The 25008-nt window shown below is 49.6% G+C and overlaps 1 protein-coding gene across 1 annotated transcript in view; it reads left to right on the plus strand.

Annotated features, from left to right (window-relative positions):
* Positions 1-21512, plus strand: part of LOC115083661 (zinc finger protein 426-like) — a 43173-nt gene extending 21661 nt beyond the window's left edge. The window contains exons 2-3 of the mRNA XM_029587613.1: positions 2393-2525; positions 21077-21512. Of these exons, the coding sequence (XP_029443473.1) occupies positions 2393-2525; positions 21077-21102 (159 nt within the window). The 3' untranslated portion in view covers positions 21103-21512. The remainder of the gene's footprint in view (positions 1-2392; positions 2526-21076) is intronic.
* The last annotated feature ends 3496 nt before the right edge of the window (positions 21513-25008 follow it).

Raw genomic sequence — 25008 nt, forward strand, 5'->3', positions numbered from 1 at the left:
CGTCTGCCCTGGCGAACCCTGCAGAGCCCCGCCCTCTGGCACTTTGGTCTGGCGGTGTTTTCTTTGTTTCCAGGGCACCTCTCATCGCGGCAGGGTCATCCAGCGGCATTCCCCTGGCGGGGCGGAGTGGTGATATTGAGCCAGGGAGAGAGGGGAGCTTGAATTCTCCTCCCCCACTCTCCAGCAGCTGAAGCCCTGACCTCATGTCGCTGCGCACCACATGGGCGTCCATCGGGCCGGAGAAAGGCAACGTAGGAGTAACCGCAGGGTGAGGTTCAGTCCTTGGTTTGCGTTTTCTCCCCATCGCAGGTAAAATGCAGCAAGAAAAGAGACTCAAAGTAAACACGCCCAAGGAATCCAAAGCCGAGCGAGTCTGTCGAGTGGCCATCTTGGATCCGCCCCCAAGAAGGAGATTTTTTTAAACTGGATTTGAATATGGCCCGAGAGGGAGCAAAACACATGGACTCAGGAAGTCTCTTCCAGGCACTCGGCAAAGCAGGTTGGAAAGCACAGAATTGAAAAGTGGCAGTGGTGGAGAAAGACACAGATAAGGCAACTTGCCTGATGAATGGCGTTGACGAGGAAGGAAAAGAAAGAAGATGAGGATCTGCAGAGTGAATGCATTTGTAGGGTAGGGAGAGAAGCTTGAACTGTAGGTGGAAGAGGACAGAGAGCCAATGTAGTGACCTGAGAAGAGGGGTTACATGATCATAGTGAGGTTAAAGAAAGAGAAGTCATGCAGCTGAATGTTGAAGAGATTGCAGTGGAGAAAAACGAGTCGGCAGGCTAGCAAAGAGCAAGTTACAGAAGACACAATCGGGCCGATACAGTACAGGAGCGCACTGTTAACCCGCCATTGGACGTGCAGTTTCTCTTACCCCTTATTCAGTAAGGGGCCGAAAACGCATGTCCAATGCCCCGAACCTAATAGCTCCCGCAAATGCATGTTGATGGCCCTATTAGTTATTCCCGCGCGATTCAGAAAACAAAGGTAGGCGCTAATTTATTCGGGCACCGGGAAAGTGCACAGAAAAGCAGTAAAAACTGGCGATATTAAGTCGGAGGTCCCACCTCCTTTTGCCCGTTTCTCCCACGGACTTTACTGTATCGGCCCGAATGTTAGGTTCAATATTAGGTGCTACCACCCAAGAAAGAGATCTTGGTGTCATAGTGGATAACTCATTGAAATTGTTGGTTCAGTGTGCTGCGGCAGTCAAAAAAGCAAACAATGTTGGGAATTATTAGGAAGGGAATGGTGAATAAAACAGAAAATGTCATAATGCCTCAGTATCACTCCATGGTGAGACCGCACCTTGAATACTGTGTACAATTCTGGTCACTGCATCTCAAAAAAGATATAATTGCGATGGAGAAGGTAAAGAGAAGGGTGACCAAAATGATAAAGGGGATGGAACAGCTCCCCTATGAGGAAAGACTGAAGAGGTTAGGGCTGTTCAGCTTGGAGAAGAGACGGCTGAGGGGGGATATGATAGAGGTGTTTAAAATCATGAGAGGTCTAGAACGGGTAGATGTGAATCGGTTATTTACTCTTTCAGATAATAGAAGGACTAGGGGGCATTCCATGAAGTTAGCATGTAGCACATTTAAAACTAATTGTAGAAAGTTCTTTGTCACTCAACGCACAATTAAACTCTGGAATTTGTTGCCAGAGGATGTGATTAGTGCAGTGTGTTTAAAAAAGGATTGGATAAGTTCTTGGAGGAGAAGTCCATTACCTGCTATTAATTAAGTTGACTTAGAAAATAGCCACTGCTATTACTAGCAACAGTAGCATGGAATAGACTTAGTTTTTGGGTACTTGCCAGGTTCTTATGGCCTGGATTGGCCACTGTCGGAAACAGGATGCTGGGCTTGATGGACCCTTGGTCTGACCCAGTATGGCATGTTCTTATGAGGTGATAAGAGGGGGGAGGAGTGTTTTGGTGGCAGGCTCAGAGGGAAGGGATAGATTTTAGCAGTGTTATAGAGGAGGAATTGACTCACTTTAGCAATGTTTTGGATATGTAGAAGGAGGGAGAGGCATCAAAGATGACCCAAAGTTAGGAGCTGAGCAATCCAGGAGGATGAGAGCACAGTGAGCTCTCCTGATGTGAGAGAATCAGATGTTCCTGATGTTCTGGATAATGCTCTGTTAGATCTTGGGTTTTATTATTCAGATTTATCCAGGCAGACACGATTGATATTCTGGATCTCTGGGATTAGACTTGTAAACCCTGAGGCCCAGAAAGGAAACTGAGTCCAGGGGAACAAGTCTGGCAGTTCCTGGGGATGAGGGTTCCTGGTCTCCTCTCTTCCATGATAAAATGTTATGGGATTAAAGCCAGCTGAGCCCCTCCACGTATCCCTGAGTGTTTTCTGGTTTGTGTTTCAGGTCCCGGTGACATTTGAGGACATCGCTGTCTCCTTCTCCCAGGAGGAGTGGGGGTATTTAAATGAAGAGCAGAAGGAGCTTTACAGGGAGGTGATGAAGGAGAATTATGAGTCCCTGAGCTCTCTAGGTCTAGGTAAGGATTGCATTATCTGCATTTCTAGTATACACAGAGAATATTTTACTAAACATCATTGGGTGAAAGCTACACAATAAATGTGCACACAGCTCTGGATTTCCCCCCTCTTGTGTAGGGAACAGGAAGGGCGGGATTGAGGCAGACAGAGCTGGGGTGAACCCCCTGATAAGAAATTGGCAGCTTATCACTGATGCTGTAAGAATGAAGCAGCCCGGTGTATCCCCAGAGCCCTCCCTCTCCTGCAGCATGGAGTATCTCCTTCTCTTTTCTGAGCCACTCTCCCACTCCCCACTACAGCAATACAATTTGGATCTCCCTCCCTGGATCTCAGATTCTGTCTGCAGGTAATGGAACCTCCTCTTCTCTCCTTCCTACCTCTCCCCTCCTCCCGATCCCAGATCCTCGTCTCTGAAATCCCTCTTACTCCATCCTCCTCTCTTCTCCTTCCTCCTCTTCCCCCATCCTAGATTTCCAAACCTCCCCCTCTGTATCAAACTTTCTGATCTCCTGTCCTTAATCCTCTCTCCTTATTCTCACCCCATCCCTGGTCTTCTCATACTCTTTTCCTCTCCCTCCCATCCCTGAGATCTCCTCCCTGTGCTGATACCTGAGATCCCTTTTCCTCAACCAGTAAAAGCAAAATAATTTCTACAGACACAAGTAAGATTGGGAAACCTATTTTATTTTCTCAATATATTATAAGATTACTAGGGCTCCGGGAATCATTACGTCTCATCTGCACATGGGTGATATAATGACATCACCCGGAGGGGAAGGAGGGGCTATAGGCAGCAAAGGAGGGGCAAGGACACTCACGGCACGGGGACAATCACTGCAGCCACGGCGCCATCAATGGAGCAGGTAGCAAGGGAGAAAAACCAGCAGCACCAGGAGAAGAAAAGTGGTGGTGGTGGGGGGTTTCCTGGATTTCCACTGAATAATCTGTAATCACTGCTGAAGAGCCCTGCCTACCAGTGCACCCATTGCTCTTTCATTTTTCCCTAATAGTGAGGAATTCCTAATTCTGGAATTCCTCAAGAGGGAAATGTAGAGACAAGGCCTGACCCTTGTAACAGTTTTGCAACAACCTGTGACCTTTTGAGGCTGTAAAACTGTGGAAACTTGTACTGTTCTTATTCCATTGCAGCAGGGAAACTTGGGATCTGGCAGAAGACGTATGCATGTGCCTGTGAATCACCGTGAACCCAAAGTTTTGTTTTATCTGTGGGAAGTAAAAGGGGACAGCAACCAACAAGGACATTACTTTTACGGTGTGGGAAAACAAGCCTGGGGGTAACTTGCTGATGTGGCTGTTACTACCCTTAACCGATAAGCCTTATACTTGTGATGTAACTCCAACATTGCTCTCTGCTTCAACGGCAAGAGATAACAGGGAATTGAAATCAGACAGCAACTAAAGAGGGCCCTGTGTTTAGCAGTTTGGGAAACTAAGTATGGGGGTAACTTGTATGCCATTTTAGTTGCCACCCCCTGATGATACCTTTATGGGGGAAACCTGTATGGCGCGGCTGGTGCTACCATAAGCTTGCTGGACAGTCTGGATGAACCATTTGGTCCTTTTCTGCCCTCATTTCTATGTTTCTATGATTGATCTTGAATGGGGCGCCCCAGAGGTAAACTTTAAAGGGTGTCGTACATTGGTACACTTGTATCTCCTGGATCCAGCGGTGAGAGAGCATTTATTTTCCAAACGTGGATGCACTGGGTTGTGCCATCTCTAATCGGACTATTATCTCTGTGGAGGGAAGAGTGGCCTTGAGGGTTGAGCATGATAGGGGGATTGAGGCTATCCTTAAGCAAGCCTTTGAAGCAGAAGCAATGGTGATGACTTTACAGATCGCTTCCTGTTGCGCCCTGGTGGCACGATCTTGTCTGCTCCTCTCTCAGGAAGTTGATGATTCTGGAGTGACTTCCAGAGCGGTTATGGAAGTCGCTGACACCTTTTTAGCAGATGCGGGCTGTGAATTGGTCCATACCTCGGCCAGAGGAGTAGGTCCAGTGGTGGTGGCCAGGCATCAAGTATTTTTGCGAAATTGGTCAGCAGATGCAGCCCCCAAAGCTAACCTTACGAAAATGCCTGTTAGAGGCTCGCTCTTCTTTGGGAGGGAGTTGGAGAAATTGGCCAGTAAGTGGGGTGAATCTCCAGTCCCTCTTTTGCTGGAGGACAAGTTGCAATGCCTCTGGTATGAGGGGTCGTCTCCAAGCATTGTCAGAGTACTCAGCCTTTCGGTAGATCTCAGTCCTTTCATCCTAGACAGCCCAAGAGAGGAGTGGGCTCGGGTGGCGCATCCTCCAGAGCTTCCCAATGATGGTTTGCTAACTTATCTTCAGGAAGAAAGACAGAGGGATGCCTCTCTCTCTTTTCTCAGAGGTGGGTCGAGATCAGATCGGATCAGTAGGTCCTGGAGGTGAGACGAGAAGGATATACACTGGAATTTCGCAGTATTCATGGTGTCTCCCTACCACTCCCCACAGAGGAAGCAGGCAGTGGAATCTAAGCTTCTAAGGCTCCTTCGGCTGAGGGCTGTCGTTCCAGTGCCTACATCTGAAGAAAGTATGGGGCGATATTCCATTTATTTTGTTGTGCCTAAGAAGGCGGGCTCCGTTCCTTCCATCCTGGATCTCAAAAGTATCAATAGTCATTTGAGGGTAACTCATTTTTGCATGGAAACGTGATGCTCAGTGATAATGACTGTGCAGTCGGGGGAATTTCTGAACTCCTTGGATCTGTCCGAGGCCTACTTTCATATTCCCATCCATTTGAAGAGAACCAGCGGTTTCTGCATTTTGCAGTGTTGGGACGCTGTTATCAGTTTTGGGCGTTGCCTTTTTCACTAGCCACTACCCTCTGGATGTTTTCCAAGGTTATGGTGGTAGTAGCGGCAGCGACGAGTAGAGATGGGATCCTGGTACACCTGTATTTGGATGACCAGCTGATTCGAGCCAGGTCTCTGGAAGAGAGTCACTTGGTGACCCGCAAGGTTTTCTCCTTGTTTCGGTAGCTCGGTTGGGTGGTGAACCTGGCCAAGAGCAGTCTTCAGCCATCTCAGCCATTGGAGTATCTGGGTGTTTGGTTTGACACGATGCAAGACAAAGTTTTCCTGCCAGAAGTTTTGATTCAGAAATTGATGTCACAGGTGCATCACTGGGTGAGCACTATATTCCCGACAATGTGGACCTATCTACAGGTGCTCAGTTTGATGGCGGCAACTGTGGAAAGGGGTGAATAAACTTGTGGACAAAGGTGAACCGGTAGATGTGGTGTATTTGGATTTCCAGAAGGCGTTCGACAATGTCCTGCATGAGAAGCTTCTAAGAAAACTAAAGTCATGGGATAGGAGGCGATATCCTTTTGTGGATTGCAAGTTGGTTAAAAGACAGGAAACAGAGAGTAGGATTAAATGGTCAGTTTTCACAGTGGAAAAAGGTAAACAGTGGAGTGTCTCGGGGATCTGTACTTGGACCAGTGCTTTTTAACATATTTATAAATGATCTGGAAAGGGGTATGACGGGTGAGGTGATCAAATTTGTGGATGACACAAAATTATGCAGAGTAGTTAAATCACAAGTGGATTGTGACGAATTGCAGAGGACCTTGCGAGACTGGAAGATTGCGCTTCCAAATGGCAGATGAAATTTAACATGGACAAGTGCAAAGTGATGCATGTAGGGAAAAATAACCCTTCCTGTAATTACACAATGTTAGGTTTTACCTTAGGAGTTACCACCCAGGAAAGAGATCTAGGTGTCAGAGTGAATAATACATTGAAATAGTCGGCCCAGTGTGCTGTAACGATCACCAGCTGTGGTCTGCCACCAGCCCCATGGGCGGGCTGAGTAGGGTGTCTCGTGGCACATTCCCTTCCTCACTACTGCAGCACAAGCCTCCGGGAGACTTCCACTTGAATCCTTGTCCCTGGTCTACAGAGTTCCTTGTGCCTGCTCCGTCCATGCTAAAGACTCTGCCAGAATCTGTACCGTACCAGCGTGGTCTGCGACCAGCCACTGGCGGCTGTGTAGGGTGCGCCTCGGTGCAGGCCTGTACAGTTTCTGCAACATGCTCTTCTCAGTTATTCCACTATCTCATCTAGAGTCTACGTTTGTTCCAGTGTGGTCCGCGACCAGGCCCGTGGGTGGGCTGTGTAGGGCGCGCTGCTTCGCAGTCTGAACCCAGCTCTTGATCCTGACTCTGTGTCTTCAGAACCTCACTCCTTACTCCGTGTTTTCAGTGCCTTGCTCCTTGTCTTCGTCCAAGTGTCCTCGTTCCTGAGTCCTCGTCCAAGTACCCACGTCTTCGCCTCAGTCTTTGACTGACTGAATCTCTATGTTCCGGTCTTCGTTTGTCGCTGGCCTCCATCTGGCCTGCCGCTTCTTGCTGTTACCCAGCGGCAGGACCGAAAGGGCTTGGAACGGTCGGAGGACTGTTCAAAAGACCACCATTGCGTTGTGGGTCTTCCTGAAGTGTGCAGGTCTGGTGGAGGGTCAGTACCTTCAGTCATCCTTGTCTTCGCTCCAGCCTCGTCCCTGCTCTGGATTCCATCGTCTGTCTTCACTTCAGCCTCGCTCCTGTCCAGCCCATGCTCGGGCATGCCTCGCCTGCCTCTGCACCTCTTCAGAGTTCCTCTGGGGTCAAGCTGTTGTCGAGGAACACACAATCCCCTGGAAAGTGGAAGCCATCTCCTAGCACTTCCTAACATAAAGAAGTTAGGGTTGTTCAATTTGGAGAAGAGACAACTTAGGGGGTATGTGATAGAGGTCTACAAAATCATGAAAGGACTTGACCAAGTTAATGTAAATCGGTTATTTACTCGCTGACAATAGAAGGACCAGGGGACACTCCTGTCCCATCTGGCAAGGTCTTGTTGTATGCGGAGCATTAAGGCGTCATAGTTTAAACTATATAAATCAGCCAGGTGCGTCCCAATTTTGACTCCCAAGTATTTTATTGCCTCTCTAGCCAGTCGGAAAGGCAACGTGCTCCCCAGCGCTGCGTATTGGTCATGAGGCATCGAAACATTTAACAATTCAGATTTGTCAGCGTTAACTTTAAAACCAGACAACCTGCCAAATGTATGCATTTCCTCCAACAATGGCTGTAAAGAGACCTCCGGTTGGGCGACTGTAAATAACAAATCATCAGCGAAGAGTGATAATTTATATGACACATCATTAATGGGGATACCCTGAATATCTGGATGACCTCGAATTCTCTCCGCAAAGGGCTCTAACGAGAGGGCAAACAATAATGGAGATAAAGGGCACCCCTGCCGCGTGCCCCTGTTCACTGCAAAGGGGTCCGAATAAGCCCCATTGATTTTAATTCTGGCGTGTGGATTCCCATATAATTTGCCAATCCATGTGATAAAATACTCCCCCAGGCCCATAACCTCCATAACTTTAAATAGATAGGGCCAGTGTACGCGATCAAACGCCTTTTTGGCGTCAATGGCTAACAGAACTGCAGGAATGCTTTTAGTTTGGGCCCACCACATCAATTCCACCACCCGGCGCACATTGTCCGACGCCAGCCTCCCTGGTATAAAGCCTGACTGATCATTATGAACCAGCCCGGGAGCTAACTCCCAAGCCTGATAGCCAAGGCTCTCGCCAGTATCTTCATATCTATATTAATCAATGATATACGTCGGTAAGAACCACAAAGAGTGTGATCCCTACCTGGCTTAGCCAGTATCGTAATGCCCACAGTATTGGACTCAGTGGAAAGCTTCCCATCTCCACGTAATGCATTATACATGGACACTAAGGTAGGTGTCAATTCCAAGCAGAAAAGTTTGAAAAATTTCCCTGTAAGCCCATCCAAACCGGGGGCTTTCCCCAATTTAAGATCTTTAATGATTAGAGATATTTCTCCCTCTCTAAGCTCTTCATTGAGCTGGGTTCTATGGTCTGCTGACAGAACAGGAAGCGCTACGTCCCTAAGATACTGCTCAATCTCCTGCGGGGTACTCAACTGCCCTGAATCATATAGTGTGCGGTAGAATTGATTAAAACAATGCCCTATTTCCTGCTGCGAATATACATATTGACCTTGGGGCCCCTTTATCTTGATAATATTGGATTGTGATTCTTTCTTTTAGCTTCCTAGCCAATTGCCGCCCCGCTTTGTTTCCCCATTCATAATGTTGCTGCTTCAATTGCTGTAGCTGAAAAGCTATCTGATCCTTATCCAGGGCCTGTAGCGCCCCTCTAGCCTCCGCCAATTTCCCCAATAGACCTGGATCGAGGGTACATTTGTTGCAGCTCCAGCCAGGCTATCTTATCCATGAACGAGCATCGTTCCCTCTCCCTCACCTTTTTCACGTACGCAGCCCTGGCAATAAAAAGGTCCCTCACATACGCCTTCATACTGTCCCATAATACACCAGGTGAAACTTCCCCATTATCATTGATTTCTAAATATTGAACTAGCTTATCCTTTATCGTATCCACAAATGACTTATCATCCAATAAACTGTCGTTCAGCCTCCAAAATTTTACACCCGCTTGTGGACTTCTTAGGAAGAGCTTAATCCAAATAGGGGCATGATCCGACCAGGAGATTATACCTATATCCGCATCTCTGATTAAGCCCACCATATCCCTATCGACCAGAAAGTAGTCAATCCGGGAGTAGGACTTATGCGGGGCTGAAAAGAAAGTATAATTGCGGGACGTAGGATTACGAAGCCGCCAGACATCTACTAACCCCCTGTCAGCTATCAAGTTTTTTAAAGCTTGCCTGGTAGTCTTACTCCCTACTCCTCCCCCTCCCGTATTGTCTAGATAAGGGTAGCGGGTAAAGTTAAAATCACCACCCACTATGAGATGCCCGTCTGCCCATTCACTTAGAACTGTAGATAGTTTATTAAAGAATGAGGACTGATCCGTATTCGGAGCATAGACATTCAATAAAGTAAACAGCACTTCGTTGATTTTAGCTTTCACTAGTATATATCGTCCCTCCACATCTCTGATCACCGAAATAATATCCACTACCATAGATGTGGCGAAGAGAATTCCCCACCCCAGTGTATTTGTGTTGTGCTGTCGCTGCGGCATGAAACACCTGGGGATACCCTTTAGTGGGGAGCAATCGCTCATAGCGTTTCCGAACATGAGTTTCTTGATTAAAGATAATGTCCGCCTTTAGTAGGGCCATATCCTTTAGCAAAAGCTGACGTTTATGATAAGTATTAAGGCCTTTCACATTCAGTGAGGCGATATTTAAGATCCCCATAGACACATTAAATAAAGCTGTGCGACCGCTCCCTGGATGGCCCCCCTTCTCATATATGTCATTTTAACCATGGGCACGTAACCATAAGCATGCCAGCTACAATATCGAACAAGACCCTTCCGCATAGCCACTCCCCCCCCACCTTGCCCTTCTGCCAACCACTCTCCACCTCGTGGTTCATATCCCTGAGAGCGCTGACGTTTCCCGCCTCCCCGGACCTGAATCCCCTCCACCCTGTCTTACCACCTGTAATCCTGAGTTTCTCCCCCCAGTATTGAGGGAGCATAATAGCTCCCACCTCAACATTGCTGATAGCTTTACTTATAACAACCATTTCCTGGCGTGTAGCCAGATGGACTCAGTACAAATGGGATAGTATCCGCGTGCTAGCAGTTGGAGACGGATCTGACGTCAGCACGGGGTATATATATCCCCACAGGAAGCGTAGCAACTTAGTAATTTCCGTCTCCAAAGCAGTTTGGAGAGCCTGCACGCTTGCTAAGCGTGTTTTCCAAATCTACTTTTTCTTTTCTTTTTCTACTTACTAAAACTTCTACGACATCGAGCCCCGCGCTCCTGCGGTGATACCCAGGGGGTCCCTCCCCCAGTTGAGCTTCCCGGGGTGATTTCCGTGGTCCCCCGGAGGTTTAAGTCCTCGGTCCGGTGGCCGAATCGCGGCAGGGACACAGCCCCCGGGCGAGGTTCGGGTGAGGCTTACGAGGCGCCTCGGTCCCGGCGTGGACGAGGCAGCAGGGTGCATATCCTCAAACGCGGCGGTGAAGGTACTTGCCCTCTCCCCCCGCAGCCGGAGACCACCCGGGTTCCAGCCGGGAAGCGCCGATGATCAGGTAAGGCGTACATCTCTTATTTCTGGTCTCCGAGGAGCAGAGGATCGGTGGTGTGGCACGCCGTGGAGGACGCCATTTTGTGGGCCTTGTTCAGGTATTGAGCGCCCGTAATAGGCGCGGCTCTATCCCTCCTTGTGCGTATATTGCCTTATTGCTGTGAGCATATGCCACTGAGCGTGTATTGCTAACCGCCTGTTGATGACAGCATATTGAATGCCACTGAGCGTGTATTGCTAACCGCCTATTGCTGAGAGCCTATTGAATGCCATTGAGCGGGTATTGCTAACCGCTTACTGCTGTGAGCCTATTGAATGCCATTGAGCGTGTATTACTGACCGCTTATTGCTGTGAGCCTATTGAATGCCATTGAGCGTGTATTACTGACCGCTTATTGCTGAGAGCCTATTGACCGCCATAGTGCGTGTATTGCTAACTGCATATTGCTGAGTGCATATTGCATACAATTGAGCTGTTTTCATGGCCGCCTATTGCTGAGCACCTAAAGCACATATTGCTGCCGCATATTATTACTATTGTGCGCCTGTTGTATTCAGCGCATATTGCTGCCGCATATTATTATTATTGTGCGCCTGTTGTATTAAGTGCATATTGCTGCCGCATATTATTATTATTGTGCGCCTGTTGTATTAAGCGCATATTGCTGCCGCATATTATTATTATTGTGCGCCTGTTGTATTAAGCGCATATTGCTGCCGCATCTTGTTATTATTGTGCGCCTGTTGTATTAGGCGCTTATTGCTGCCGCATATTGTTCTTTAAGCATTCAGCGCATACTTTTCCATGGATCAGAACGCCGCAGCGTCTTCAGCGGCGGAGCCGCCTGCCTCAGGCATTAAAGCCCTTGGCCTCTGCTCTGCATGCCAGCTTAGAGCCACGCACAGTGAAGAGCCAGACTCCCTATGTGCCCAATGTGAGGAGGCCGTGGGACCCTCGGGCCAGGACCGGTCTCATCCACGATTTGCTGACAGTTCCCCAGGGACTACCCCGGATTTAGCGGGCAGTCTCGACCAATCGGGAATCCTGGGGGATCTTGTACCCCGGTGATTAGAGGCTGCTTCCATTTCCTGGGTGGATCTCTTTAAGGGGATTCATGCCTTTGTACAGATGCAAACGGCTTCCCGTCCAGGCCCTGCTGTTCCTGTTGTTCCTGCGGTTGCTGCGGTTCCTGCAGTGGCTGCGACTGCGGCGGCTGCTGCTCCTATGGATCCTGTTCCTGGACCCTCACATCCTTATCGTGAGCGGGACCTCCCGCCGCTGGACAGTCCAGATCAATCAGACCAGGAGGCTTCACCGGACGAGTCCGAACTCCCGGACGAGGGGGACCTTCCCCCAGGGATTGAGCCATATAGAACCATGAGGCGGTTCTTCCCTAAGGAGGATCTCTCCGACCTGGTGTCTCAGTGTCTGGCGGAGTTAGATATTACAGGTCCCAGCGCTTCGGTACCTTCTGCGCAGAACCCCCTGCTGGAAGGTCTTCGTCCTACAGCCCGCCATTTTCCATTCTTGCAAGCGGCACAACAACTGATAGATTTAGAATGGGCGGCACCGGCGGCTTCCTTCAAAGGGGGCCGGGCCCTGACGGGCATGTACCCATTGGCACCGGCTATCCAGGACCTGCTGGCGTGCCCTCAGGTGGACGCCTTGATTAGCGCTGTGGTCAAGCGCACTACCATTCCAGTTGAAGGGTGTACGGCCCTCAAGGAGCCTCATGACCGGCGAATGGACGCCATTCTGAAACAGACCTTTGAGGTGGCAGCTCTATCTTTGCGGATTGCAACCTGCTGCACAGTGGTGACGCGTGCCTGTTTGTCACAGGTTAGGAACAACGCTCCAGCAGCTGACATGGAGTCAGCTCTTTCATTCCTCACGGATGCTGCATCAGATCTGGTCCGGACAACAGCTAAGGGGATTTCATCCTCCGTAGCCGCCAGGAGGCAGCTCTGGATCCGGAGATGGTCAGCTGATGCGCCTTCAAAGACACGCCTCACCAGATTGCCCTTTAAGGGCTCTTTGCTATTTGGCAGCGACCTTGAGAAACTGGCCAGTACTTGGGGTGCCTCTCCAGTGCCTAGACTGCCGGAAGATTGGTCCAGAAGGGGCCAGCGCGCCTTTCCAAGGCCCTCCAGGGGCAGGAGTTCACAGCGCTTTGTTCCTTATAGGGGTCGCTACCAGGCACCACGTCCTCAGGCCAGGAATCAGTCCTTTCAGACCAAGCAGCGCAAGAGGGGTGCGTGCCCGGGCTCGGGTCCCGGCCGCGCCTCTCAATGAGAATCAGCCGACTCATCTGGGGAACGGAGCCATAGGGGGCAGGTTAACCCTCTTCTACCCCAGATGGGTCGAGATCACGTCGGACCAGTGGGTCCTCGCCGTTATCCGGGAGGGATATTATCTGGACTTCCATCATCTCCCTCCGGACAAGTTTGTGGAATCTTCATGTCCCATACACAAGAAGGCAGCATTGGAAGCTACCCCGGCGAGGCTCCTGTCCCTGAAAGCCATCATCCCAGTACCTGCCTGGGAAGTGAATTCTGGACACTATTCCATTTATTTCATGGTACCCAAGAAAGGGGGTACTTTTCGGCCCGTGCTGGACCTCAAGTCAGTCAATCGATACTTACGGGTACCGAGGTTTTGCATGGAGACTCTGCGTTCCGTCAAGGCCGCAGTACAGCCAGGAGAATTCCTCACGGCATTAGACCTGTCAGAGGCATACCTGCATATCCCGATCCATCTGGATCATCAGCGCTACCTACGCTTCAAGGTTCTGGGACGCCACTTCCAGTTTCGGGCTCTGCCCTTCGGGTTGACCACGTCATCACGGACATTCACCAAGATGGTCGTAGTGGTAGCAGCGGCACTCAGGCCGGAAGGAATTCTGGTCCATCCCTACCTAGACGACTGGCTGATCAGGGCGAAATCTCGAGAGGAGAGCCTTCGGACAACCGACAGAGTGATCGCCCTTCTGGAAAGCTTGGGCTGGGTAATCAACCTCAGCAAGAGCTGCTTACAGCCTTCCCAGTCACTAGAATACCTGGGAGTACAGTTCGACACCCGGGCAGACATAGTCAGTCTCACTACCAAGAGAAAGTTGAAACTTCAGCAGCGTATCCAGTATCTGATGGGAGCCAGTTGGCCCATAGCCTGGGATTATCTGCAGGTTCTTGGTCTCATGGCATCCACCCTGGAAGTAGTGCCTTGGGCGAGAGCCCATATGAGACCTCTACAACACTCCCTGCTCTCTCGCTGGAGCCCCCGGCTACCGAACTATTCCACACGCCTTCATCTGCCAGCCAGAGGGCGGACCCAGTTGCGGTGGTGGTTGCAGTCCAACCACATGAGCAGGGGGTCGAAGATGTCCTCACCCACGTGGACCTTGCTCACCACAGATGCCAGCCTGAGCGGCTGGGGAGCACACTGCGAAGAACTCACCGCACAAGGGCGGTGGAACAGAGAAGAGGCAGCGTGGAACATCAACCGTCTAGAGGCCCGGGCAGTCCGGTTGGCATGCCTTCGATTCGCTCACAGACTGAAGAGCAGACAGAGTGATGTCCGACAACGCCACCACGGTGGCATGCATCAACCGTCAGGGCGGAACCAGAAGTCGACAAGTATCTCTGGAGATCGCCCCACTGATGGCTTGGGCAGAGGCAAATCTTCACGACATCTCCGCCGTCCACATTGCCGGGAAGGACAATACCACAGCAGACTTCCTCAGCAGAGAGAGCCTAAATCCGGGAGAGTGGCAGCTGTCACCCACAGCCTTCCAGATGATTGTGGATCACTGGGGGATTCCGGACATGGATTTACTGGCGGACAAGTCCAATGCTCAAGTACCCAGATACTTCAGTCGCAGGCGCGACCCGTTCTCACACGGAATCGATGCCCTGGTCCAGCCGTGGCCTCCAGGGACTCTTCTCTACGCCTTTCCTCCGTGGCCTCTGCTGGGCGCCATCATCCACAAGATCCGGAAACACCAGGGCCTAGTTCTTCTAGTGGCACCAGACTGGCCAAGAAGACCCTGGTACGCGGACATAAGAAGACTACTGGCAGGGGAGCCTCTTCCCCTGCCTCCTCTCCGGGACCTTCTACGTCAAGGTCCCATCCTTCACGAGGATCCAGCTCAATTCTCTCTTACAGTCTGGCCATTGAGAGGGCTAGACTGAAGAAAAGAGGTTACTCGGAGCCCGTGATTGATACACTCCTCCGAGCTCGCAAGTTTTCCACATCCCTCACCTATGTTTGGATCTGGAGAGTATTTGAAGCATGGTGCGACACTCATGGCACCAATCCACATACGACTACAATCCCTATTGTGTTGGATTTCCTGCAAGAGGGCCTTCAGAAGGGTCTCTCCCTCAGCTCCATCAAGGTTCAGGTGGCTGCGCTGTCTTGCTATGGTCCCAGGAGGGATGGCAAGACCATTGCCAAGCACCCAGATGTTTCTCGCTTCCTGAAAGGAGTCAAGCATATTCGTCCGCCATTGAAGTGGCCTGTGCCCTTATGGAACCTCAACCTTGTTTTGGATTTCCTCGCGGGGTCTATCTTCAGACCCCTTCGGGGCCTGTCTCTCCGTTCTCTAACATTGAAGATGGTGTTCTTGCTGGCTGTCTGTTCAGCACGCCACGTCTCAGAGCTACAAGCACTGTCCTGCCGTGATCCCTTTCTCAGAATCACTCCTGAGGCTATCCATCTTCGCACAGTTCCCTCCTTTCTACCTAAGGTGGTTTCACAGTTTCATCTTAACCAAACCATATCCTTGCCTACCACGGCGGGTTTGAAGAAATTTGAAGAAGGGCGTTTACTACGCCATCTCGACATCGGCAGATTGCTGCCCAGATATCTGGAAGTGACACAAGAAGTAAGAAAGACGTACCATCTGTTCGTCCTGCACATCGGGAAGAAGCAAGGTGAAGCGGCCTCGCGGCCCACCATTGCCCGCTGGATTAAAGAAGTTATCGGAGCAGCTTACGTAGAGGCTGGGAAGTCTCCGCCCTTACAAGTCAAGGCTCATTCTACCAGAGCACAAGCGGCATCCTGGGCAGAATCCAGGATGCTGTCGCCTGCAGAAATATGTAAAGCGGCGACATGGTCCTCCCTTCATACCTTCTCCAGGTTCTACCGTCTGGATGTCCAGGCCAGGGAGGACTCGGCTTTTGCGAGGGCGGTACTACATGGTCCTCAGGCAGCCTCCCGCCCAGGCTGGGAGTAAAGCTTTTGTACATCCCATTTGTACTGAGTCCATCTGGCTACACACCAGGAAATGTTGAGATTACTTACCTGATAATCTCCTTTTCCTTAGTGTAGACAGATGGACTCAGCATCCCGCCCTGCTGCCTGTGTACATGGGTTTCACCGATTCAAGGTAAGCCATGTCATCTGTTTCCATAAGGGCGTACACTCTACCAGGTGTTAACGCCTTCCGGTTGGAAATGCTGGTGATCTCCAGCTACTGTCAATCGGTCAGGGGAATCCTGTTTCACTTTTCACTGAGCGTCAGTACACACATCCATAACAGCTTTTGCAAGGAAGATTACTAAGTTGCTACGCTTCCTGTGGGGATATATATACCCCGTGCTGACGTCAGATCCATCTCCAACTGCTAGCACGCGGATACTATCCCATTTGTACTGAGTCCATCTGTCTACACTAAGGAAAAGGAGATTATCAGGTAAGTAATCTCAACATTAACCAACATATAAGTCCACTTTCTGGACTGCAGAACTGAACATCCCAGACCTCCCTGGTAACAAAAAACCCCTTGCCTGCATATCACAAAGGACCCGACCAGTATACTGGTATCTCATAAGCAGACCCCTAGAGTCTTATCCTGGTGCTTCGAGGTCAGTATTGCCTCCCGATCTCCGGCTTAGTCGTCCTCTGCCCGTGTCCACTCTCTGCCATCTAGGTCGTTGTCCGCTGCGCAAGCTACTGTCCACGGACTTCTCCATGTTCCCGTTCTGGGGCGGATCAGGTAGCCATGCTGCTCGTAGTATATCCTCTGCTTCCATGACCTGGTGGACTCTGGACGTTACGCCACTGATAGCAAACTGTAATCCGAAGGGAAATAGCCATTTGTATCTGATATTGTGAGCTCTCAGGATTTGGATCACATCCCAAAAGGCCCTCCTCTTCTTTATAGTGGAGATGGCTAAATCCTGGAAAATTTCAATTTTGTGACCCTTCCAAGTGATGGCGCCCAGTGTCCTGGCTGCTTGTGCTACTTGCTCTTTCACCAAGAAGCTGTGGAAACATGCTACAATGTCTCTAGGCAAATTATTTCGGGGGTGCCAAAGATCCTGTGGGCCCGCTCCAGGACAACCTCCCTGGGCCGCTCCGCTTTGCCCTCCGGCTCCAGTAATTGAGCACATATGCTTTGCACTGCTAATGCACAGTCTGTGTATTCCTCTCCTTCCGGTATGCCACGGAACCGGAGGTTTACCCTCCTTGCTCTGTTCTCCAGGTCTTCTACATGCCTCTGAAGTTCCTCCTGCGTTTCTCTTAGTTTCCCCTGTTCATCCTGGACCCTTTCCAGCTCCATCTGCGTCTCCTGCAGCCCCGCTTCCGCTTCATCCACCCTTTGCCCTATCTCACGAACCTCCTTCTGGACGCCTGCAAACATGGCTCCAAGCTCCTCCCGGTAGCGCGCCATATCTCCCCTTATCTCCTGGAACCAAATCCGAAATTCTTGCCGTGTGGGTACCTCTAAGTCGCCTTTCTCATCCGGCTCCTCCGGAGTGTCCGCGGAGTCGCGCGCCGGCGCCATCTTGTTTCCTTCCTCGCCGGCCAGGGCCGCAGCCGTAGCCGCCGCTGCGAACGAAAATCTATTTAAATCGGGCTTTTTCCGCGGGGTGGACATCGCGAAAGGCTGGCGATTCAAAGTCTCTGAATTTGGAGAGGTATTTCCCGGTTGTTCCCGCGATGGGGGGAGATTGCTTGTGGCGGAGGGGAGAGCACGGAGCTCAGGCGGCCATCTCAGCGGGTGACGTCACCGCTCTCTCGTGGTGGAGATATTTAATTGTAAACTTACACTTGTAAATGTGTATTGCCCCAATCAAAATCAGGGAATGGTATTGGATGAGATCAACCAAAAATTGCTTCATCTGGAGGGTGGTTATTTGGTAATAGGGGGAGATTTCAACATGGCACCACTGGTTGATCAGGATACCTCATCAGGGAAAGGGGGGCAGACACGGGGTGATAGACGTTCTCTTAAACGCTTATTATCCGATTGGCACTTACTTGATATTTGGAGACTTCTGTACCCACATAGCCACAATTTCTCATTTTATTCTAGGCCCCACGATACGTATTCACGTATTGATTACTTTCTCATTGATAAAACTGAGTGATCATGCGCGGAATGCAGATATAGAACCTATTACCTGGTCTGACCATGCGCCAGTATTGTGGGAAGTAGATATGCCACAGTGGGAATCTGGGGTCCGTTATTGGAAGTTGAATGATAGCTTAATTAAAAATAAATTATATTTTCCTAAATTGCAAGGGCAGATTGAAGAGTATTTAACGCTTAATAGCTCGCCTGAGATTTCTCCAGTGTCGTTATGGGAAGGGTTGAAAGCTACCATACGGGGGAAACTTATTAGCTTGGGCACCTACCATAAAAAGCAAAAAGAATTACAAAGGCGGGAAGTGTTAAGTAGGATATCTACTTTGGAAAAAGACCATAAACAGGGAAAAAAACTCCAATACACTACATAATTTAGATGCGGCTCGACAAGAATTGAAAGGGATAGATGCGGACCAAGTTGCACATCAGTTAGACATGGTAAAACAATTGTATTATGAACAAGGTGATAAAGCCAGCAAGCTGTTGGCACATAAGCTGAAAGGCCAAAGGACAATGTCTCATATTCATGTTATTAAGGATAAGCATGGCCAGGAACACACAAGGTTGTTGGCAATAAAATCTAGCTTTATGAACTTTTATGAGTCTTTATATACCACTGATCATAATACTACGGAGGCGGATATTGCTCAATTTCTGGGAAGGGTCTCTTTGCCTTCCATCTCACAAAAGAAGCAACAGATATTGGGATCGCCTATACAAGTATTGGAGGTTCAAAATGCTATAAAATCTCTCAAGGCCGGAAAAGCACCCAGCTTAGATGGGTATATGCCTCTTTTTTTATAGGAAATTTATGGGGATCATGGGAGCTATACTGACACCTTCCCGATTTATCGGGGTACCAGACTGTCCCCTTTGCTTTTTGCTCTCAGTGTCGAGCCTTTAGCAGAACTGATTCGCATCTCGGGGGATGTACGGGGAGTTCCAATAGCAACCACGGCTTTCAAAATATCTTTATATGCTGACGATATTATCTTCATGGTAACAGAACCGGACTCATCACTGAAGGCCCTGACGAGCATCTTGCAGCAATTTGGTGGTGTCTCCGGTTTTCGAGTCAATATGGATAAGTCAGAGATCTTGCCTATGAATCTTTCAACTACCCAACACTCTACCCTGTCACAATTATTCCCATATCGGTGGATGAAAGGCCCCATTACATATTTAGGGATAAACTTGGTGGAGGAACCTAAAGATCTTTTTAAGGTGAATTATGAACCTCTAATTAGAACTCTATACAAGGATATGCAAAAATGGGAGAGATTCCATGTTTTGTGGTTGGGAAGGATAGCTATCGTGAAGATGAATTTGTTTCCACGGTTGAGCTATCTTTTTCAGGTATTGCCTTGTTTAATATCTGATGGTTGGTTTGCGACGGTGCAAAAAAAACTTTTTTCCTATATATGGAAAAAACGCCCCCCAAGGGTTTCCGGTACAGTTTTGTATCGGATCAGAGCTAAGGGAGGATTAGGGGTTCCACATTTAAAAATATTATGTAGCTTCACAAATCCAAGCAGTAATAGACTACCATATCCCAAGTAGTGGGAAGCAGTGGATGGTGCTTGAAGGCTTCCAGCTAGGTAGAGATACTCCGGAGAGTGTTTTCTGGGACAGAAAGAGGCCGGCTTTGTCGGATCCTGCCATTTTACCATCATTGCATTGTACTCTGACGATATGGTATAATTGGAGGGAACGCCTAACGGGGAAAACAGCTTGTTTCTTCCCGGCCCAATTTCGCTCTCTGTCAAATTTTCCTATTAGGGTTTCTCAAACGTTTCAAACGTGGGAAGGCAAGGGACTTTATAGAGTACAACAAGTATGGGAAGCAGGAAAGGTGAGGCCCTTCTGTATACTGCAAAGGGAATATCATCTATCCCGGTCTGATTTCCTGGCATATGCCCAGTTACGCCATTTTCTTTATAGCTCAGAGGTTGCTAGAGATCTGACCCGGGGAGTCTCATTGATGGAAGGGTTCTGTTTGGTATCCAAACCCCCCCCCCTATAATGATGTCCAAGCTATACAAATTGTTGGATGATGATGGGACGTACCAAGCATCTCATATTAAAGCATGGGCGGAAGATATGAGGGGTAGCTGGGATACTGAGCGCTGGGATACTTGTTTTCTAGGTTTAGGTCACCATTCAATGGCTACCGCTATGATTGAGAATGAATATAAATTGCTATACAGGTGCTATATCTGTCCTGTTAAATTGGCTAAATGGTACCCCAATCTTTCAAATAAATGCTGGTGGTGTAAACAGGAGCTGGGCACTTTTATACATATCTGGTGGCAATGTCCGAATATTAAAGTTTTTTGGGGTCAAGTACAGGGTATGGCTAAAGACATGGTGGAACAGGAACCTTTGCAACATCCTGACGGGTGGCTCCTGGGGCTATGGCCGGAACAAGGGATAGCTGCCACCAGACATTGGCTACCCATACACTTCAGAATACTCTTCAAGATTCTGACCATCATTCACAAATCCACATATCATCAATCCTCTCTGCAACTCACCATACCCCCTCAAATTACACTCCTCATCAAGGCCAAAACCAGATCTGCATACAGAGGCTCCCTACAAGTTCCTCCCAGCAGTTCCACTAAATATAACTCCATCGAAAAACGAGCGCTTTCCACCGCGGGACCACATCACTGGAACTCTCTCCCACCAGACCTACGCCAGGAACATTGTCATCTCAAATTCAGAAAAAAACTGAAAACTTGGCTCTTCACCCAAGCTTATTGTTGAAGAAACCCATGGTACCCGCAAGGACCTCCACCCCTTGGTTGATGTCCTCTTCCAGCTGCATTAAGTATCTGCTATTATAGAACCGATCATGTATATTAACTTTGCAATCGAATCTCCATTATGTAATATGTATTTAAGTTTAATAGAGAAGCAACCGCTCCTTGCTGATTGGCTCTTCTATACATTTAGAATAGAAATTGTTAATCTATCTCTTTTTCTTCAAACAGCCATGTTCGACTTCCCTGTTTTAATGTAACTTTTGCTTCTTGTGTTAACTGGTTCCCCCCCCCCTTGTTTTTTGTAGACCGGTACGATAAGACCTCGTCTTGAGCATCGGTATATTAAAAGAACTTAAATAAATATAGCCGTTGCAGCTAGGTTGGTGATCGCACAGTGGTGGAAGAGGCAAGATACACTGCAGTTGCGTATGATGGTCCTTAAGCTCCTACACATTCGAGTGATGGAGAGAATTACCGCCTTTCGCAAAGATGCGGTGGCTAAATCTGAGAAAATATGGGCTCCCTTAGATAATTGGTTACAGGAGAATTGGTCCACAGGGTAAAACTGGGATCTGCACGACTCTACAAAGGAGGGGCTTGTGGCCAGTCCTTTTCATAAGGGCACTATTTGGATGGGCACAGTGGGAAAAATCTGTTTACTGCTGAGGCTTTATATATGTACACTTAGTTGCTTAATTTGTGGTTCAGAGACATGTGCCCTCGTTCTGTTTGCTGTTGCCATGTTGGGGGGGGGGGGGGGAGTGGGAATATATAAAATGTTTTGGATAATTTGTTTGTCTCCTTGGAGATGAAACTGACTGTACTTTATTGGCTTGTATAATGCTGTTTATCCAATAAAATTAATTACAAAAAATATATATATTTGGGGGTCCAGGTTGGAGCCAATTTGTCAGAATTATTTAATTATAATTATGCTCCAATATGGAAGAAAATAGAGAGGGACCTTCATAATTGGAACAGGGAAAATTTTTCCTGGATGGGTCGCATAGCGATCTTAGATACAATAAGCGTGGTAGAACATTCATTTTTATTTTCTACCCGCCCCATACCAGAACCAAGTGCGATTCTAAAAGTGTGGCAGAAGAAATGTTTCGACTACATCTGGAAAAAAAAGACCCCCTCGGGTGGCCCAGGCTGTACTATTTCTTCCTAGAAAAAGTGGAGGAAGGGGGGTCCCAAATTTATCCTGGAACCATGGAGCAGCACACATGCAGGCAATCGTTGATGCATACAATAAGACAGATATCAAACAGTAGGAACGCTTAGAACAAGCAATGATAGAGGCCAAGCCACTACAGGTGTTATTCTGGCAGCCTAAAACTACTTGGAGATCTTTAGATGTCCTCCCGAGAGCACTGAAGACTACACTTACAATATGGTCTCAATGGAGGGGTCAAATAGTGGGCTCTTTTTCCTATTTCCAATCAACACACCTATTCCACAACATATGTTTCCCAGTGGGTCTCCATTCCCAGCTTTTCCACAAATGGGCAAGCCAGGGTATTGTGTGCATAAGTCATTTATGGAAGGAGGGGGACCTGATGACATCTAATGATTTTCGAGAGAGATTTTGGGGAGGTACAAAGGACGTTTTGGGTGTGGCGCAGGTTCGACACTTCCTGAAAAAGCGCCAGGCCACTCAGGTGGTTCGCCCTACCAAATCACTGTTTGAATCGTATTGTGAACATGCTGCTAAGATCAGGGGAGTTATTTCCAAATTTCCTAGCGTGTAGCCAGATGGACTCAGAACAAGTGGGTATAGTGTGCTCGTGCTAGCAGTTGGAGACTGATCTGACGTCGGCACGGGTACATATACCCCCACAGGAAGTGAGACAATTCAGTAATTTCCGTCTCCAAAGCAGTTTGGAGTGCCTGCACGCTCGCTGAGCGTGTTTTCCAATACTACTTTCTACTTCTATATTCTACTTACTAAACTTCTACAGACAACGAGCCCCGCACTCCTGCGGTGATACCCTCGGGTCCCTCCCCCAGTTGAGTTTCCCGGGGTGATTTCCTTGATCCCTCGGAGGTCTACGCCTCGGTCCGGTGGCCGAATCACGGCAGGGACCTAGCCCACGAGCGAGAAGGTCTTGGGCGTGGCGGAGAGGCGCCTCGGTCCCGGCGTGGACTTAGAGGCAGCGGGTGCATTTCCTCAAGCGCGGTGGTGAAGGTATTTCCCCTCTCCCCCGCAGCCGGAGACCGCCCGGGTTCCAGCCGGGAAGCGCCGAGGATCAGGTAAGGCGTATATCTTACTTTTTGGTCTCCGAGGTTCGAGGATCGGCGGTGTTGCCTGCATGCGGCACGCCGTGGAGGTCGCCATTTTGTTGGCCTTGTTCAGGCATTGAGCGCCCATGATAGGCGCCTGTTGATGAGCGCATATGGTATACAGGGATTCTGTCATATATATATTAAGCACATATTATTGAGCGCATATTGTGTATTATTGAGCGCATATTGCTGACCGCATATTATTGAGCGCATATTGTATTGAACGCATATTGCTGCCGCATATTATTGAGCGCATATTGTATTAGGCGCACATTCTTCAGCGTGCAATGGAACATTCGAATGCCCCGGCGCCTCCGGTGGCGGCGACTCCCGATTCCGGCGTGAAAGCTCTCTGCCTCTGCTCTGCATACCAGCTTAGAGTCACGCAGAGCGAGGAGCCAGACTCCCTTTGTGCCCAATGTGAGGAGGCAGTGGGGGCCTCGGGCCAGGAACAGTTTCAACCGAGGTTTGCTGACAGTTCCCCAGGGGCCACCCTGGATCTAGCGGGCAGTCTCTAACAACCTGGGATCCCGGGGGACCTGGTACCCCGACGAATAGAGACCGCTTCAGTTTCCTGGGTGGATCACTTTAAGGGGATCCATGCCTTTGTACAGATGCGATCAGCTTCCCGTCCAGGCCCTGCTGCGGCTGATCCTGCCCCTGGACCTTCGCGCTCTTATCGTGGGCAAGACCGCATGCCTCCGGGCAGTGCGGTTCAGACGGACCCTGATGTTTCAGAGGACGAGTCCGAACCCTCTGAGGAGGGGGAACTTCCCTCGGGGATTGAGCCATATCGAACCATGAGGCGGTTCTTTCCCAAGGAAGGTCTCTCCGACCTGGTATCTCAGTGCCTGGCGGAGTTGGCTATTTCAGGCCCCAGCACTACGGTGACATCTACACAGAACCCTCTGCTGGAAGGTCTTCGTCCTACAGCCCGCCATTTTCCCTTCTTGCAAGCCGCACAGCAACTGATAGATTTGGAATGGGCTGCACCTGCGGCCGCATTCAAAGGGGGTCGGGCCCTGACGGGTATGTACCCCCTGGATCCGGCAATCAAGGAGATGCTGGCGTGCCCTCAGGTGGACGCTTTGGTTAGCGCGGTGGTCAAGCGCACTACCATTCCAGTTGAGGGGGGGGCGGCCCTCAAGGACCCTCATGACTGGACGCCATTCTGAAACAGACCTTCGAGGTGGCAGCTCTATCTTTGCGAATTGCAACCTGCTGCACAGTGGTGACGCGTTCCTGTTTGTCACAGGTCAGGAACAATGCTCCAGCAGCAGACATGGAGTCCGCTCTCTTGTTCCTCACGGATGCTGCATCAGACCTAGTCCGTACAACAGCCAAGGGGATCTCATCCTCTGTAGCTACCAGGAGGCAGCTCTGGATACAGAATTGGTCAGCCGATGCTCCTTCTAAGACACGCCTCACCAGAATGCCCTTTAAGGGCTCGGGGCGCTCTCCTGTTCGGCAGCGACCTTGATAAACTGGCCAGCACATGGGGCGCCTCTCCAGTTCAAGAGGAACCAGCGCGCCTTTCCAAGGCCATCCAGAGGCAGAAGCTCCCAACGCTTCACTCCCTATAGGAGTCGCTACCAGGCGCCTCGTCCTCAGGCCAGGAACCAGTCCTTTCGGACCAAGCAGCAGAAGAGGGGAGCCGGCTCGGGTTCAGGGCCCGGCCGCGCCTCCCAATGAGAATCAGCCGATCCATCTGGGGGATGGAGCCATAGGGGGCAGGTTAACTCTCTTCTACCCCAGATGGGTCGAGATTACGTCGGACCAGTGGGTCCTCGCCATCATCCGAGAGGGGTATTATCTGGCCTTCCATCATCTCCCTCCGGACAGGTTTGTGGAATCTCCGTGTCCAGTCCACAAGAAGGCAGCATTGGAAGCTACCCTGGCGAGGCTCCTGTCCTTGAAAGCCATAATCCCAGTACCTGCACGGGAAATG

The sequence above is a fragment of the Rhinatrema bivittatum genome, chromosome 2 (assembly GCF_901001135.1).
Source record: "Rhinatrema bivittatum chromosome 2, aRhiBiv1.1, whole genome shotgun sequence".
Classification (NCBI taxonomy): domain Eukaryota; kingdom Metazoa; phylum Chordata; class Amphibia; order Gymnophiona; family Rhinatrematidae; genus Rhinatrema; species Rhinatrema bivittatum.